This window comes from Embiotoca jacksoni, unplaced genomic scaffold (genome assembly GCF_022577435.1).
Source record: "Embiotoca jacksoni isolate LCO1_2020_lvr unplaced genomic scaffold, fEmbJac1.0.p SCAF_20, whole genome shotgun sequence".
Taxonomy (NCBI): domain Eukaryota; kingdom Metazoa; phylum Chordata; class Actinopteri; family Embiotocidae; genus Embiotoca; species Embiotoca jacksoni.
In genome coordinates, this window is record NW_027185341.1 from 6,020,001 (window position 1) to 6,037,500 (window position 17,500).

The 17,500-nt window shown below is 45.9% G+C and overlaps 1 protein-coding gene across 3 annotated transcripts in view; it reads left to right on the plus strand.

Moving 5' to 3' along the window:
- bahcc1b (BAH domain and coiled-coil containing 1b) overlaps window positions 1-17,500 on the plus strand; it is a 66,203-nt gene that overhangs the window by 48,464 nt on the left and 239 nt on the right. For 2 of the 3 annotated variants that reach the window (XM_069155921.1, XM_069155920.1), the window contains exons 12-28: window positions 150-316; window positions 1,460-1,596; window positions 1,919-2,023; window positions 4,696-4,774; window positions 4,924-5,098; window positions 5,191-5,352; window positions 6,555-6,767; window positions 7,097-7,341; window positions 9,250-9,496; window positions 9,721-9,838; window positions 10,323-10,398; window positions 10,487-10,595; window positions 10,684-10,800; window positions 10,889-11,026; window positions 11,713-13,148; window positions 14,297-14,533; window positions 15,028-17,500. The exon at window positions 15,028-17,500 is cut by the window's right edge and continues 239 nt beyond it. In XM_069155921.1, coding sequence (XP_069012022.1) covers window positions 150-316; window positions 1,460-1,596; window positions 1,919-2,023; window positions 4,696-4,774; window positions 4,924-5,098; window positions 5,191-5,352; window positions 6,555-6,767; window positions 7,097-7,341; window positions 9,250-9,496; window positions 9,721-9,838; window positions 10,323-10,398; window positions 10,487-10,595; window positions 10,684-10,800; window positions 10,889-11,026; window positions 11,713-13,148; window positions 14,297-14,533; window positions 15,028-15,237 — 3,971 coding nt within the window. In that variant the 3' untranslated portion in view covers window positions 15,238-17,500. The remainder of the gene's footprint in view (window positions 1-149; window positions 317-1,459; window positions 1,597-1,918; window positions 2,024-4,695; window positions 4,775-4,923; window positions 5,099-5,190; window positions 5,353-6,554; window positions 6,768-7,096; window positions 7,342-9,249; window positions 9,497-9,720; window positions 9,839-10,322; window positions 10,399-10,486; window positions 10,596-10,683; window positions 10,801-10,888; window positions 11,027-11,712; window positions 13,149-14,296; window positions 14,534-15,027) is intronic. The other variant, XM_069155922.1, reaches the window with a different exon arrangement.

Below are 17,500 nucleotides of genomic sequence, written 5' to 3' on the forward strand. Positions count from 1 at the left end.
ACAGCTAATATCATAAATATCACCACTTTTCAAGGCACAGTTTCATCGCTCCACAAATAAATCCGCTCGGCTCACAGCATGTTTTATAACACCGCGTCAGCCGCGGTGTGATGTACCAATCTAAATTGAAACAATTCGTCTCCGTGCAGGTGAGGACATGCTGACCTTTGACCTCCACAGTCTGGCAACGCTGGCGGCCGCCCGTGCCCTGGAGATGGGGGGAGGGGCTGTGGACGTGGGGGCCGACCAGCAGTGTCCAATCAGGAAGAGGCTCAACCTGCGCAGGAAGTGCAGCTGGACGCCCCGGCACGAGCCGGTGAGGATTAAGTGATTTGAAATATTTTGTGTTTATGCATGCAGTCATATATCAGTCGTGCTAAAATGTGGCTCGTTGAGGTGTTGAACAATGGACTCACGCCTGGTTTGTTTTCTACAAACATAAATAATACCCAAACATGGTTCAGAGAGGAGACTGTCTGGTGTGTACACTCTTTACATGTTAGGACTATATCTAATAAATTCATTCAAAGCAGAATAACAACTAAGAAATCTGCAGAAAATGCCCATTGGTCATCATCAGTGATGCAACTGATAACTAGACCATCAATTTAAGAGTATAATGATAACAACTGTATCTGTGTAGCCCTTTATAAAACAGTAGTTATGCTTAGTTATGTGCAACAGAGCTCATAAATAACATCATAGAAAACATTATAGGGAATATAACAGAAAATATAAACAGACATAGAAAGCAATAAATCAAAATAGGATAAGCCGAACAGTAAAACAAAGGCACAATAAATATAATGAACACGAGAAATGACAGAAAGTGCATTTTGAGAAGGCGCTGAAGTAGGATGCACCACTGAATCAAATCTGAAGCTTTTCAGTTAAATAATCATATTTTTATGCGATTGAATCTGGCAGGTTTGTGCTGAAGTAACTTTTTTTTTTTTTTATATATTGAAGTAAAGGTGACTCAGGCGCTTGCTGTGGATCAATATATTTATTCTCTTAAAGTTCCACAAACTTCCAGAAAAAGGCTGGAAACCGCCAGTTTTGTATTTTTGATGCTATTTGATTTTCAAATTTAATTAGAAATTAATTTAAACGAATCCACGGTCGATTTAATAACAACTGCTATTAGCTTTGTAATCTGTTGATGTCAGTTATTTGTGACATGATGTTTGCAAATATTTTACCACGGAGAAATGTCCCCTAAAAATCTGCCTCTAAGAGTAGAAGCTGTTAACAAAAATGAGCTGCTTTAGGGATCAAACATGGGAGCGTTTGGTTACAGAAAGTAATCAACAAGCTGGCCAAACACAAGCTGGATGCATATCCAATGACTGTTGAACTGAAGTTTGTGTTTGGCATTTAAATTCCTCTGCTTTGTGTGTGTGTGTGTGTGTGTGTGTGTGTGTGTGTGTGTGTGTGTGTGTGTGTGTGTGTGTGTCAGGTGTGCCCAGTGAAGGGCTCCATGGAGACGATGGGAGGGGAGGAGCTGGCCATGCGTGTCCAGCTGGCTGAGCTACAGCGCCGCTACAAAGAGAAACAGAGAGAACTGGCCAAACTACAGAGGAAACACGACCACCAGTGAGCACAAACAACACACACACACACACACACACACACACACACACACACACACACACACACACACACACACACACACACACACACACACACACCTTTTTGTCTCGATTGAATTGTGCATTCCAACATTCACAATTCTGCTTTCATGCTGCATCCTCCTGATTTATCAGGACTTGCTGCCTGCTCATACTTAATGCAGTTTGACCTGTAGCCGATACAAGCTCCTTCCTGATTTTTTTTCCCGCTGTCCTGACTACGTCTTTAATCTCGTTCTCTCGCCATCCTCTTCCTCCTCCTCCTCTTCTTGTCTTCCTCCCCGCAGGAAAGAGGAGACGTCTCGTAGCCCTGCCCGCCGGGGGCCCGGCCGCCCCCGCAAGCGCAAGTCCACCCCCGGCCCAGCTGCTGTCGAGAGCTCCAAAAGACTCAGGTCAGTCCTCTGATATTGCGTCAGTATAATCAGTGTGATTGGCAAGCCCCGCTCATTCATCCTGATTTCTGTTTGTGTTTTTACTGAAAGGCACGGTTGATTTTCAAGAAGTTCTTCTTCAGCTGAATTGATTCGCATGCTCTATAGCTGATGATTTGCTTGATTGGGCACTGGAAGGAGCTGCGCGCACACACACACACACACACACACACACACACACACACACACACACACACACACACACACACACATACACACCGAGTGGGTGATGTGATGGGACCTGTGAGCTGGGTGTGATTTTTAATGAGAGAAGGTAATGGAGATGAGAGCTTCATTAATCACCATTAATCACTTTTAATCATATTTATCACTTGTATTGATTATGTCCTGATTCCATGTGAACCTGCAGCATATATTAATACAGCTGGACAAAGTCCTGATGTGCAGTTATTACAGTGATAAATGACTCAACACCACCCCCACCAGCTGCAACACCCAACCACACATTATTTAACACCTTAGACATGCAAACTTTCAGGCTGACACACATTTCCTGCACAAACACACACACTCACACATGACCAGCGTTCGACACTCCTAATGATAAATGTGTTTTCTCATGGTGCCCCACCTCTGTTAGCATGTGCACCTCTCGCCTTGATAAAATGATTAGAGAAACTCCAGGTTTGTCACGGTTACCATGATTAGAAAGCACTAATGAAAATGACAATGAAAGCCTTTAGTCATACATGCAGGTGCACCACACACATACGCACTATACTTGTTTAATTAGTAGAGCCGGTTGCGACGTGCCTGAGCAGCATCTCTGTTGTTATTAACAAGCAATGTGTCATTTGTTCACTCTTTCATCTTTTCATGAGAGTTGAGAGGGTGAAGTAAAATAGAAAAGAGTGAGAGATGAAGAGGAATGGTAACCTACCGAACTCAACAGACTCTTTCCCTTCAATCATAGATGAGCGTTAAATGGCCAAAAGTATATGGACACTTGAGCATTTTATTCCTAAACCATCGGCACAAGTGGGCTGCTGCAACATCCTTCATTTGGCCAGACATTCTAAGTGTTTATACTTTCTCTGAAAAGTCACACTTGAACACAAGGTGAAAAGACCGGCATAATAAAAAGAGGTAAAGCTCTTGTCTTTCAAATAAGAAACAAAAACGGTTTTCTCTCCCTGAAGGTAGTCATGTTGTTGCTGTTGGTTGTAAATGAAAAGTGAAGGGAGTAGTTGTGTGAAAAACGAGACCTAGTATATTGCTGAACCGTTTATGAAATGCTAGAGGGCTTTTAATTTTATATGAGGGCTTTTAATTTGAAGAAGTGGCTGCAGTGGTGTAACTTTATCAGTCAGGGTTTTTACATTGGTGTTTAAACCCTCCTTATGTCTGCTCAGCTGGCCAGTCGCTGCGTGAAATGATGGTCAGGTTCTGAAAGTATAAATTCCCGTATGCACCCTCGACATTCACTGCATCAGTAATGTGTGGGTAGAGGCGATTTTTAACGCTATTTGGGAGTCCAAAAACCTAGTCGTCATCCCAGTTCATTGCAAATGTGTTTTTAGCAAACCAGTCGAGTTCATCTGTATTAAACAGTAATGCACAGGCGCATTGTCTTCTTGAAAGGAGAAGGTTTGGAAGCACCTTTTGTCTTAACAATCACTGTATCTGTAGCTTTAAGATTCCTTTTCATCTGAACTGAGGCTCAGTAGCCCAAAAGTATGAAGTATTTAGATACCTGCTTTGTTGTAATATGCTTTAGTTTACATGCTCGTCATGACCAGAGGTAGATTTTGTGGATTTAAAACTCAAAGTCAGAGGTTTGTGGTCAGGAGGGGGGGATGCAACAGACAGAAGTGGGAATGCTTTACAGACTCCTCTCCTCTCCTCTCCTCTCCTCTCCTCTCCTCTCCTCTCCTCTCCTCTCCTCTTCTCTCCTCTCCTGGGAGCAGAGATGCTGAGATCCAAACCTTCCCTCTCTGGGAATATAGGATTCACCTGCCTCAGACACCAGCTGCTATCAGTGTGTGTGTGTGTGTGTGTGTGTGTGTGTGTGTGTGTGTGTGTGTGTGTGTGTGTGTGTGTGTGTGTGTGTGTGTGTGTGTGTGTGTGCTGGCTGCCTGTGGTGTGAGAGAGCATTCAAGCAATGAAGGAAGGACAGAGAAAGAGAGAGAGAGAGAGAGAGAGAGAGAGGAAGGGAGGAGTAGTGTTCAATCGAGGTTAGTGTTTATCGATTGAGCCCTGAAGCTCCGGTCAACGGACAGACTCCCCTGAGACTGCTTCATCTCCCTCTCTGTCTCTTTCCCTTCCCCCTCAACCATCCTCCTCCTGCCCCTCCTCCCTCTGTCTCTCTCTTCTCTATAGTCTTCTTCACACCAGATAATTCTTACCCTTTTATGTGATGATTCAGTTTCGTATTCGCACGGCCGCTGAATAGTTCTGTTTGCTGTCAAACTGCGCAGACGGTCGACGGAGCCTGTCTTTTACCTCATCAAAGTTATGAGACAGAAAAGAAGAGAGCGAAACAATGAGTGAAACTAGAAAGGAAAGAGCAGAGAGGCAGAGTTACAGAGGATATCAGGTGGATTCTCTGATCTGTTTTATGTATGATAAGTTCTCGTTTAAGTGTGCCACTGCTGTGTTTTTACGGTTTCCAGGACCGGGCTGAATATACTGGAGGATAAAGCCAGGAATTCAATGTCCAATCACAACTTCAACAGCTTCAGCGCGGCACAGGTCAGTCGCTCTGCGGTCTCTCCCGGTTCATCCACACACACTCTGACAGCCACTTCCTGCTGCTACTGTTTTTTTTTTTCTTCTCCTGGATGTTACAATTAGCAGAAAGAAATAAGTCAATAAATAGTTGTTCCGCTCGCTGTCTCCAGATTAAAGCTCGTTGTAAGCACAGAGGTCGGCCCAGCGCGCTGAGCTCCAGGCTGGCCAGGCGTGTGACCCAGCTGAAGCAGAAGGCTGCAGCCCAGCGTGGTGCGCCGTCAGCAGGTATGCTGCACTGCAGCACGGAGGACACTTCCAAGAGTCACTGCCGACAAGAAGGAAAAGGTGGGGATAGAGGGACAATATATATACATACACTTGTTGTTTGTTAAGTAGCACCCCAAAACTTAACGCTCCTCTTACTGTTGCTCTATCAGACCTGCAGCAGGAGCCGGCAGCCAGTCAGAAGAGGAAGAGGGGTCGAAAGCCCAAAGTGCTAATGGGCATCAATCCAAACAGAGCTCACCACAAGGACAGTCGGGCCTCTGAGAAACATGAAGTAAGGGAGGACAAGAGTGACAGCGAGAGGTCGGAGGATGGTGAGTTACTGTACAGGTTTTTCTTAATATTTAAACTTGGTGTGTCCTCCTGACAGTTATCCAAACAAAGATCCTGCAGTCGATGAATTGACCATAAATTATATGTGCAATCAAAAGAGTTCTTTGGCCTTTTTTGGCCACTAAAAAACAAAGTTTGTCACACAACTACAAAGCCTCTGTGATCTAAGCCTGGTAGAGTTCATAGGCAGTTACACAGGAGTCAACTAGTGCTAATGTGGCTGACGTGTTGAAGAGCATCGACCAGACATTGTGAGATTTCGCTATGAGAGTGCTTCTGGGTGTGTTTGTATGTGCAAGAGAGAGAGAGAGAGAGAGAGAGAGAGAGAGAGAGAGAGAGAGATGTCTGCCGTCATCAGGGGCCTCCTCTTACTTCCCAGCTCGTCTGTCACACTGTTAAAACCGTTAACGACTTGCCACAGGCATGCAACGCAGCTACCTCTGCCCTTACCGGCATACGGTAACGTGAGCCCGCTCAGAATGTCACACCCCCGTCTTCCCCTCTCTTCCTCACCTTTTCTGACCTCGTGAAAATGCTCTCCTTGGAGGCCCTGAGTTGCAGAGACACAATGACACCCATCCTGACTTTTAACTTTTTTACAGAAGAGAAAGGTCTTATGTGAAACTATCAAAACTTCAGGAAAACAATTTAATTGACCCTGTGACCCTGGTGGCACGGAGAATTAGTGGTCTTGTGTGTGTGTGTGTGTGTGTGTGTATGCGTGTGCGTACACGTGTGTGTGTGTGTCCGAGCAAAGTGTTGACGAGAATGCCGTGTAAGTGACAAGTGTGTCAGAGATGTGTCGACACCCGACACGACCCCCACAGTCAGCAACACGCAGCTGCCAATAACAATCTGTGTGTGTGTGTGTGTGTGTGTGTGTGCGTGCGTGCGTGCGTGCGTGTGTGTGCAGCGCTCCATATGTGCATGTATGTCAACATTTGCCATTGCAGTTAAGTAACAAGCTGCACATTATTGTGTCGTCATTAAAGCAGGTTCCCCTCTCTGGAGTTCAAATGTGACAAAATGTCCCATTTCATAATCCCTCTGAGAAATGTTTCTTACTTTGTGTTTATGATTGTGTGTGTTTAGCTTCAGAATTGTGAAATGTTCAATAGATGGAAAGGAATCTTGAAAGCTTGCTGTCAATACATCACGTCAAGTGAAACTTGGCTGTTAACAGTGTTTACATGTGAGAGCGTTCTGACGGATCGTCATCGATGGTGTGATTTCACAGAGGAGGAAGACGGCAGCTACGACAGCGAGGATGGAGCAGGTGACATGAAGATGAGCTCATCCTCTAAGGAAGCTCCTGCGAACCTTGCTCGAACTTTTTCATCGCACTCCTCCAAGATCCAAACAAACCAGAGAGCCAGGAGTAAGAGACACGGAACTGGTGAGCTCTTTATACAAGTTTTTAAAGCCTTCTTTGTTTTTGTTTGTTTGTTTGTTTGTTTGTTTGTTTGTTTGTTTGTTTGTTTCTTTTTTCTTCAGTATTTTTACTCGGAGTGCTTTGATAGCTGAATGGTTACTTTGCATTTTGCTCCGTCTCTCGTTCAGTTAAAGCTCAGTAGCATTTGTCACATTTCATATCCCACTCTCTTCTCGCTCTCTTTTTATTTTCTATCTGCATTTATAAAATTGTTCCTTTCTCACAGTTTCCATTCTCATCTGATATCGCCGTATTTCGCTTTTTAGCTGTAATTATCCCCTCTTCGTCCTCAGGCATGGGGAGCTTGCCCAGTACAGACCAGAGGAGAGCGCCCAGGAGGCCGAGCCTCGCCAGCACAGAGAGGGGACGTCCAGACCACCCAGGGTCCAACAGAGCATCTCTACCCAGCTGGGGTGTGTCGCTGGTGGGCTCCAGCTTCGTGGACAACCACGGAAACCGCAGAGCTCTGACAGAAGGAAAGAGGATCAGTAAAGATGATGAGAGGAAGACCTCTGCAGGACAGGGCCTTCGAGGAAAGGTGAGACATCACCAGTGTTAACTAGGACAAGTAAATAGCTCTCCAGTGGTTTATGACATTGCTCTATCAACTTGACAATACACCTACATTAGCATCTTGCTTTTAACTCCTCTATGCATTTCTGTGTAAATGATCAGGGCAAAAAGATGACACTGAAATACAATATTTCTGTCCCCCTTGACATTACTGAAACTCTATACAGTCTCCTGTATACAGTTACATACTTGTCGATCGTGTTTATTAGTTGTACTTGTCGGTTGAAAATAAATGCATAACACATATTCTGCTAATAGGAGCCGTAGTTAGAGAAAACATTGACAATATTTGGAGTTCATATCATGTAAAGAAAGCGGTGTAAACTTCCAATGTTCAGCATCCATTTGAGGGAGACAGAGTCTATGAGCTTCGCAGCTATTTTTTCCCCTGAACATTCACACAGAAGTGCTTGCGAAGGGAAAGGAGAGATACAATTGCCACTTTTAGAGGTGTGACATAAAGGTTATATGATGAGTATCACCATAAATTACTGCTGTCAAAAAGGTGTGGGAAAGGTAATTACATTACCGTTGAAGATAGTTAATGTGCAAAGAGAGGGTTTTTTTGTTTGTGTAACATACCCAACAGTAGCAGGACTCAGGTTGAGACAGTGACTGACTAAAACTGTGAGTGAAAGAGGAAAGTTGACTCAGAGAAGGTTACTCCCTTTGGCCATCTGCTGAGAGGGAGTCTGAGAAGTGTGGAGGAATCTGGAAAAGCTCTCGTACTCATGTTCACTCCTCGCTTGTTGACGTGAGCCACACCCTGCCAGGAAGTTTGAAAATCCTGTAGATTAACACCGACCATAACCTCTGCTCCCTTATGTGGAGACGCTTTACATGAGGTGTAAATCAGTCACTTTGTCAAATATATAATTTACTCTTGTTTGAGGTGTATGTTTGTGTGCGTGCTGGCTGTGCTAGCACACCACCGGCCTGCTTTATGTGTGCGAGCAGCCGTTAGCGAGACACCCACATTCACTGGGATGTGAAATGCCCCGAGGTTGCCTCAGCATTTGAGTCATCACAAGGGAACATCCAAAAGAACACACAACTCCAAACCACACATATAATAATATAAATATACTCATTGGCCCTAACACACTACACACACCCAATGCATGCTTGCACACACACACACACACACACACACACACACACACACACACACACACACACACACACACACACACACACACACACACACATGTATAACACACACCACCAACACTAAAAGAAAATAATGACCCAATGCCCTCTGGTGATGAAACTTCTGTCATTAAAATATATGGTCTCCTGATGTGGAAAACTCCAAGAGACTACACACACACACACACACACACACACACACACACACACACACACACAAACACACTATCTGTCTAGCATTGAATATCATGGTCTGTTCTCTGGAAAGCCTAAATACAAGCAGAAACCTGTTGGGCGAGCTGACTTTCCATCATCAGTCATCTGTCATCTTCGGATAGACCAGCCTAAACCGGTCTGCAGATGGGTAATATCTGCTGCGTGTTTGTGTGCGTCTGAAAGTGAGAACGTCCACCTGACGTGACGTGTCCTTCAGCAATCAGCAGAAGTCCTGCCAGTTCAGAGGCTGCCGTTATTAGTGACCTCTGATCTTTCAGTAAAAGCGAGAAAAAAAAAAAAAATCCTACAGGCTTAATTGAAGTATCACATTACCGTCGGTGCTTGCTGTTGCTTCTCACTGATGTGTTCGCTGCATCACATCAGACTGGAACAGACTTGATTCAGTCATCTGCAGGTCCTGTTTATTGCTGATTAATGTGTGCATATAGTGAAGTGATATCACATCCTGCTCTTTGCCCGCTGATGTCACATCCTGTTTCCTGCTCAGGAGAAGGGCCACGCTGTGAGCCGGCTCCTGCAGAGCTTCGCTGCTGATGACGGCTTTCGCTTGGATGAGGAGAGCAGCTTCTCCGAGGGAGAAGAGGAGGAGGAGGAGGAGGAAGAAGAGGAGGAGGAGGAGGAGGAGGAAGAGGAGGAGGAAGAGGATGAGGATGAAGAGGAGGAGGAGGAGGAAGAGGAGATGAAGGCAAAGACTTTGATCCACCTTCCTCCCAACATGCCTTGCAGAGTACCTGGTAGGCATGAACAGTGTCATTTATTGTTACACACACACACACACACACGCACACGCAAAAGCATGTTGGATTTTTTTCACACATGCAGGCCCACTTCTTTCTCTGCCTCTTCGTCCCTCCTCCTCCTCACTTCACATAGCAATTATTCAACACACTCACAAATTATGTATATCTCACACTTAATCTTCTCCATCCATCTTTCTGCGTCGCCCCCCCGTCCTCAGCGCTGCCAAACTGTGTGCTGAGTAAAGAGATGCTGGTAGACGGGCTGAAGATCCTGATCTCCAAGGAGGATGAGCTGCTGTACGCCGCCTGCGTCCAAACACTGGACCTGCCTGACATGTAAGGACTCAGCTTTCCTGTTTAACCACATACACACAAAAACAGTAGCGAGATTGTCCACCTATCTGAGAGGCTATTTCACGCAGCAGATCTCCTATCCTACGTGACCGATTCTCAGGCTGTTTCAGTCATTGTTATTATCTGCCGTATTACAATCTGGGTGACTTTTCCTGGGAAAACAATGAGTTCAGTCCTAAAAAGATATTTTTGCAACTACAGTGTCTGATTTACAAGAATTGAAAATGTAGCTTAGCGCTACTTAAATGCCTGGCAGCTGTGAGAATCTTGACAAACAAGAAGTCTAGACGACTACAAAGCCAAGACACACAGAGGAGGCAGCCAACACATCTGCCAGTAAAAAAAATAGAGGAAGCTCACGACGAAACCCTGTTTTCAAAAGACAACATTGAATTTTAACGGTAAAAAACGGTTGTAAAATTACCGTTTTGTCTCTCGTTCATTTCCCTCGTTTTTCCCGTCCTAGATTCAGTGTTGTCATCGAAGGGGAACGAGGGAATCGCCCCAGGATCTACTCGCTGGAGCAGCTACTACAGGAGGCAGTGAGTGAAGCCCCATAGCCTCTTTTACATTTGGCAGTTTTGGTGGTTATGCTGCCTTTAACTGAAAAGTTGGGATTTGTTTTTCTAGGTGTTGGATGTGCGGCCCCAGACCGAGGCCATCTTGACTGCGGGGACGCGGGTGTGTGCCTACTGGAGCGAGCGCTCTCGCTGCCTTTACCCTGGAAACGTCCACCGAGGTGAGCCAGACGCACCGAACGCCTCACTCGCACAGAAACTCCTGCTTTTCCTTCAACTCATTTTCAACCATCCTGTGTGGTGCATTAGGAGGTCCAGGGGAGGAGGAGAAGGAGGGCAGTGTGATGGTGGAGTTTGATGATGGAGACAGAGGAAGGATCTCCCTCGTAAACATTAGACTTCTGCCACCGGGGTACCAAATCCACTGTGAGTCTGGCTTCGTGAAGAGTGACGGGAGGAGAACGTTGAAAGAAAAGAAATTAATTAATTAAACGAAGGCAACTTTCCTCTTCAGGTGCCGAACCGTCTCCAGCTCTTCTGATCTCTCCCGGTCGGCGAGGTCGACGAAGCTCCACCCAGGAGAAGACAGACACACACGCAGAGAAACCAGCCAATGAGGAGCCAGGAGGGAGGCCTCAGGAGAAAAGACCCGGTGAGGGAGCAGAGGACACAAGGAGACTTCCTCTCTCCTTGTATTTAATGTTTTGTCACTCCCAACAACAACACGGCCCACAAGCCCATGTGGAAAATATTTTGTAATCATTCTTTAGTTTAAAACGTGTAAGAAAGACTGTTTGATGAAGACACCGGGACTGAACATCACCGGGACACCAATATTAGTTGTCTGTAGCGTTCTAACTAGTACATACAGTACTTTCCTGGATCCAGACACATGGGCCCACAGCCCGCACCACATTCCCAAAACAAGGCCCCCATTTTCACTTCCCATTGTCTTCCAATTATCAGATGCCTCCAAGTCAGAGGAGAGCAAGAACGACTCATAAATTAAGACTCTTTGTTTGTTGCCTCGTTTATCCTCCACAGCCTCATTAATCATGATTTTATGACGTGTTATCGGTGGGCTTTGTAAAGTTAAGCAACATACGTGTAAATCAAACTCATTGGGACAATAAAGGTGGGGAGAGACAGGTTCATCAGGTCGGTTGCAGTTTGTGTAATGGATATGTCGAAACTTACCTAGCCAGGTGAAGATCAAAGAGATAAAGATATTAGATTTCACTGAAGCTGTCAGTTCCACAGTTAATCACAGTTTGGTCTGAACGAACCTGTCATTTCACATTGATTATAACTCCATTGTGTTTCCGGCTTTGTTTTCAGTTGGCAGACCGAAGAAGATCCACTCAGTGCCTAAGACTACCAGCACACCGACGACAGACACTGTAACAAAAGGCAGCACTTCCTTGTTGCACTGGTCCATGCCGAGGAAGAGACCGCCGGTCGACTTCTTCCTCTTCAACGGGACGTCCCGTAAGACCCAGAAGAGGATTCGAGAGCGAGACTTGGGGTTCTTTCATCGGCCCACCTCCCACTCTCTGGTACCGCCGACTGCCATCAAAGGCATCTTCGGCTCTCCCTTTGAAGTCGACTCATTCAGCAGCATCGCCAACGGCTACTCCACCTTTGGAAGCGGTGGAAACCGTGGCACCGGGCGACCGGTTACCGCGGCAGCTTCGACGGCGCACCGGGACTCCTCGTCCTCTTCGTGCTCCTCATCTGTCGGCATGGCTACGGCAGCGGGGAGCAGGAAGCCAGTGAGTGAACGGGACAGGAAGCACTTCCTCGTGAAACTTGACCATGAAGGAGTGACATCTCCTAAAACAAAGAATGGCAAAGCTTTGCTTCGACTCGGAGGGACCGGAGGGAGAGAAGGTAAGAGCCACGCCTCCACAGGGGCGCCGCTGCGATACATCCAACCTTCACTGCTGGTGAAAGACAGCAAGAAGGGAGGAGGGGAAAGAGACGGGACCCGGTCTGAGGCCCTTCTGAAGGGAGCTCCACCTGTGAGAAAAGATCTCCTCCCAGCTGGTCTTGGAGTTCAAGGCGGGGATTACAGTTTGGACTACCCGAGCGACTGCCCCAGCTCCTACTCTGAGCTGGATGAGGATGATGAGGACGACGGTCAAGACGCTGAAGCACGACGAAGAAGCACAGGCGTCACGTCCCATCGCGGCGGTCGTTTCCTGTCCCGTCTCTCCATCTGCTTCTCCTCCTCTTCCTCCTCTTCGTCTTCCTCCGGCTCCATCTCCTCTTCATCCGTCTGCTCCTCGGACAACGACTCCTCCTACTCGTCCGATGAAGAGTCCTCCGCCGTGCTGCTGCGCCGTGCACTGCTCCAGCAGGACAAGCACAAACACCGGCAGGGCATGAACTCCGACCTCCTGAGCCCCGACCCCGCCGCCTCCAACTCCTCTCCCTCCTCTTCGGCGCCGGGTCACGGCTACGCAGCCAAAGCCGGTATGGGCATTGCGGGGTCAAAGGTCAGGGCGGACAGAGAAGACAGGAAGGAGTACATGTCAAAAGGAAGTATTATGGCGAACAGCAGCACGGCCAAGACCCAGCTGAAGAGGAAAGAAGGCGTTCATAACAACCACCATCAGAGCCAGAGCAGTCCTGTGTGCCAGCAGCTGAAACCTTCCTCCAAGGACCCGGCGGCCGCTAAGAAGCAGAGGATGTCTTCACCTGAGCCTCTGGCCAACGTGGCTCCCCTGCTGCCGGGACGCCAGCTCTGGAAATGGTCCGGCAACCCCACGCAGGTAGGACACCTCGGTTTTGGTAACTGTTCTGCGTTTGTACAGCAGAACTTCAGAGCAGCTGTTTATTCTCATAACAAAATACCTTTATGTTGACCCGTTTCCTCCAAATCACTCTGTATTATCTGCGTTTGTTCAACTGATTGTTGCAGCAGTTTCTGCTGTGTCATGCCTTGATTACATCCAGTACAAGTAACGATCAAATATGACCTCTCTTTGGCGTTGCTTGTTCGGCCTCAGACTTTGTACATATTGGCAATCAAACTCGGTGTCGTTGATCTCTGAATTTGTTATCGCGATTAAGTCACAATCCTGAGATAACGGAACAAAACAGTTTTGAGCAGCCGCTGAAAGTCTCAGCTTTCATTCAGCTGTGTGGTGTTCTGGAAACATGACGAGGTGGTCGACAGAGGTGTGCAGCTTTAAAAGAAGCAGAACCAAACGGATCAAAAGAAACGATAATAATAACCACAACAACACCACTACTACTTATAATGGTAATAATAATGACAAAAACAACAACAACAACAATAAGGATAATAACAATACTACCACTGACACTGCTATTAATAAAAATATATAATAAGTAATAATTAGATAAAATATCTTTATTTATATAGTGCTTTTCGAAAACATATCCGAAAGCACTTTACATACATTTGGAAACACAATAATCAACAGTTAATAAAATATTGTGCTAAAATACAATAAAAAAAAAATTAAAACAGTGAAATCAATAAACCTCCTCTGATAAGTTCTTGTTTCCACAACTGAGGAGCCTGAAGAGAAAAGGCCCGGTGTGTTACTCAGTTTATGGTCGATGGGATCACAACTTGTAAACTAGATTGAATATTACTGCTCTAACAGTGAGGAGTGGATTGTTGGTGTGACTGTAAACCTACTCTATCACAGAAGGGCTGAAAATCATCCCTAAAAAGTGTTCCTCACTGAAAACACGGAGTTAACCCGACATATTTATTGGAGAGAAGCAGTGTTTTGGATTGAAAAAACATATTAAATCTTACTTTATTGTTGTAGACTGGGATAAGCAAAGGAAACATAAACTGAAATTAATGTCTGAAATGAGTCTGTCGGTGAAATAAACTCTCCACTCTGAATAAATCAAACTGAAAGTGCTATTTCCTTGACAGAGGAGAGGTCTGAAGGGTAAAGCCCGCAAGCTTTTCTACAAGGCCATCCTGCGGGGCAAGGAGATGGTGCGTGTCGGGGACTGCGCTGTGTTCCTGTCACCTGGCCGGCCCCAGCTGCCCTACGTGGGGAGAGTGGAGAGCCTCTGGGAGTCGTGGAGCTCCAGCATGGTGGTCAGGGTCAAGTGGTTCTACCACCCGGAGGAGACGCGCTTGGGGAAGCGGCACCGCGACGGCAAGGTAAAAGACCCAGGGACAGCAAGTAGAATTTCTAAAACGGGAACGGTCAAAGTATCAAGTCTGTGACATTTTCATATAAATATATTACCACTTTGCTTCTCTTTATTCCCGGTTCCCATCTGATGTGAATGATTGAACCTGCACGTGGTTCATAAAACTGTGAACATTAGCAGTTTTAAACACTCGGGTCGTTCCCAGGAAACATCTCTGCTGCACAGGAAGTCATGCATTTTGCACTTCTGGCAACTCCAGGAGTGGTTTGTTTGGAAGAAACAGAGAAAAAGCTGAATATTTAGCAAGAGCAGCAACATCTGCCGTGAGCAAACATAAAAGATCACCACTTGCAGAAACTTAATCTCCTTCAGGAGAAAACCGACACAGAACAGCGCCGAAGATTCTGCCAAACAAAAACTTTCCGCTTACCACTTTTCTTGAGAAAGCGCTCATAAATTCAGATTGTTTATCAACCGTTCTTCCTGTCGTCTCTCTCCCAGAATGCCTTGTATCAGTCGAGCCACGAGGACGAGAATGACGTGCAGACCATCTCCCATCGCTGCCAGGTGGTCAGCAAGGCCGAGTACGACCACCTGATGCGCGAGCGCAATCCGGGCGGCGCGGTGAACGACCTCTTCTACCTGGCCGGGACCTACGAGCCGACCACGGGTCAGCTGATCAGCGCCGACGGCATGGTCATTGTGTCCTAGCAGCATCGGGCTAAAGGGGAAATCCAAACAATGACCTGATCCCTGGAGCTGACTGCTTCTGAGACGGCGCTTCAGAAGAGAGCAGGGGGCAAATCAAGACAAAGAACTTTGGCTCTGATTCTTCCCTTGTGAGAGAAGGAGCTCGCCCGCTGGATAAAGCCAAAGGGCAACACTGGCACTTAAAGGAGTTCGGTTTGTTCTGAGGAAAAAAAAAGTCTGATCCATGTCGGATTTAACCTCTGGAGCAGATGTGGACTGAGGCTCCTTTGTCGCGACAAGCGTCTTCAGCCTTCCCCGTGGCTGTGTGTCAAAACTGCGACGAGATTACTGCAAGAAAAGTACAGAAACGAAGAACACGAGCACTTTGGAGTGTAGTAGCTGGGTGGAGGAGGAGGTGGTGGTGGGGGGGGCGCTTTCTGGAACAAAAGACTGACTGAGAGGCCGTACGAGGAGGAGAGACTTGCTGTAAACCACACTGGTTTGGATGGTTTTAATGGTCTTATACTGGTAGTCTGACTACGAGATGGAGCTCCCCAACAGGACCAACAAACACTGTAGTTTGGACTGTGTGTTTAAATGCGTGAATGTGTGTTTGCGGAGAGGCTGCGATGACCCTGTTTGGCATTTAATGAGCTCTAAGTAAATAGTGCTTTAGCGTGTGTGTGCGTGTGTGTGTGTGTGTGTGTGTGTTTGTACTGTGTGTGTGTGTGTGTGTGTGTGTGTGTGTGTGTGTGTGTGTGTGTGTGTGCGGTTATGCACGTGTGCGCCTGCGCTCATCAAGCAAAGATGTCGACGTCATGACACACGGTGGTTTTTTGTCTCTGACACTCTGAATATTAATCAATCCAGTACTTAACGCGCAGTTTTCAGTCCTCCCGGCTGAAACACAATGTTTCTTTTTTTTGTTTTTTTGTTTTTTTGTTTTTTGTTTTTTGCTCCTATCAAGCCATACACATCAATACCTCTCTCTCTCGTATCCTCCTATCCGGGTGCGGAGACACATGTACAGGTAGTTGTTTGAACTGTGCGTGCATGCCGGTGTGCGTGCAGACGTGTGCGTGGGCGAGCGCGTGCGCTTTGTACAGCATTACGTGTAGAATAACCTGATGTAAATAGTATACATATTATATTTGTTCTCGTTTCTGGCTGTTTTCTTTTGCAGAGAAGATTATTTTATTTACATTTTTTAGGGTGTGTGGGTGGGCGGGGTCTCTACAGCAGAGGTAGGAGGTCGGGTTACGTTTCCTTCTCTCTCAATGCACTGAACAGGATCGGAGGTTTGGACTTTGTGGTTGTAACCCGTGCTTTAGGCAAAGGGTGAATATGTAGAAAGGGTATCTGGGAAATGTTGTTTTTTATAAGGAGATCACAAAAAAGCTCTTTTTACATGTGTCCATGTTTTCATTTTGTTTTATTCTGGCAGGTTTTGAATGGGTGTTTCCTATTGGGAGCTTCTTTTTAAATTTTTTTTTTAAGAAAACAAGTACTGGAAAAAAGGCGGTTGTCTGATCCTAAAAGAATCTAGTTCTTCTTTATCTATTTTAGCCTGAATTCCTATATAAAATGTAGATATTTATCTGGCAGCAAAAAGAAACATACCAAAGCACCTGTGAGTTTACGCTTCACCACATTAGAAGAAAACAATTATTATGAAAGACGTTCAATCAAATCTGAATCCGGGACCCCTGCAATCACCGAGCTATTCGATAGAGTTCCTCTTGTTGTCCGCTCGTGTTCATCCAGCGTTGCTGTGACGGCCTCCGAGAAACATTTGCAGCGACATTGTCTGCCGCGCTGCCCAGCTGATGCACTTGAGGTCTCCATGGCAACCAGAATGGCATCATGTGACCGTGAAGGACAATCAGAGCCAATCAATGGGACAATGTTGAGAGACGAAAAAAAACAAAAACAAGATAAGGATCAAATCACAAATTATGCTTCTTGTCACTTTTATTCCTGCTTTGCCAAAAAAATGTCTGTGTGTGTGTTTTTATGTTTGCTTGTTTTCCTCATTTACCGTCGTCTTTTTGTTTATGCAAGCCTGTGATGGTTGTTTGTTGTCGGTGTATAGGATGTACAGGGGGAAGAACATGAATGCCTTTCATTTTTTTCTTTTATAGGACTTTGACTGACTTTTAACAACATTGTTGCTGTTACACTGCAAAGCAAAAGCTTTAAATGGAATCTAATGTGAAACTCCGTTTTGAAATATTACTTTTATGGGTCTTTAATTGATTTTTTTAAAGCTGTATTTTCTTTAAGA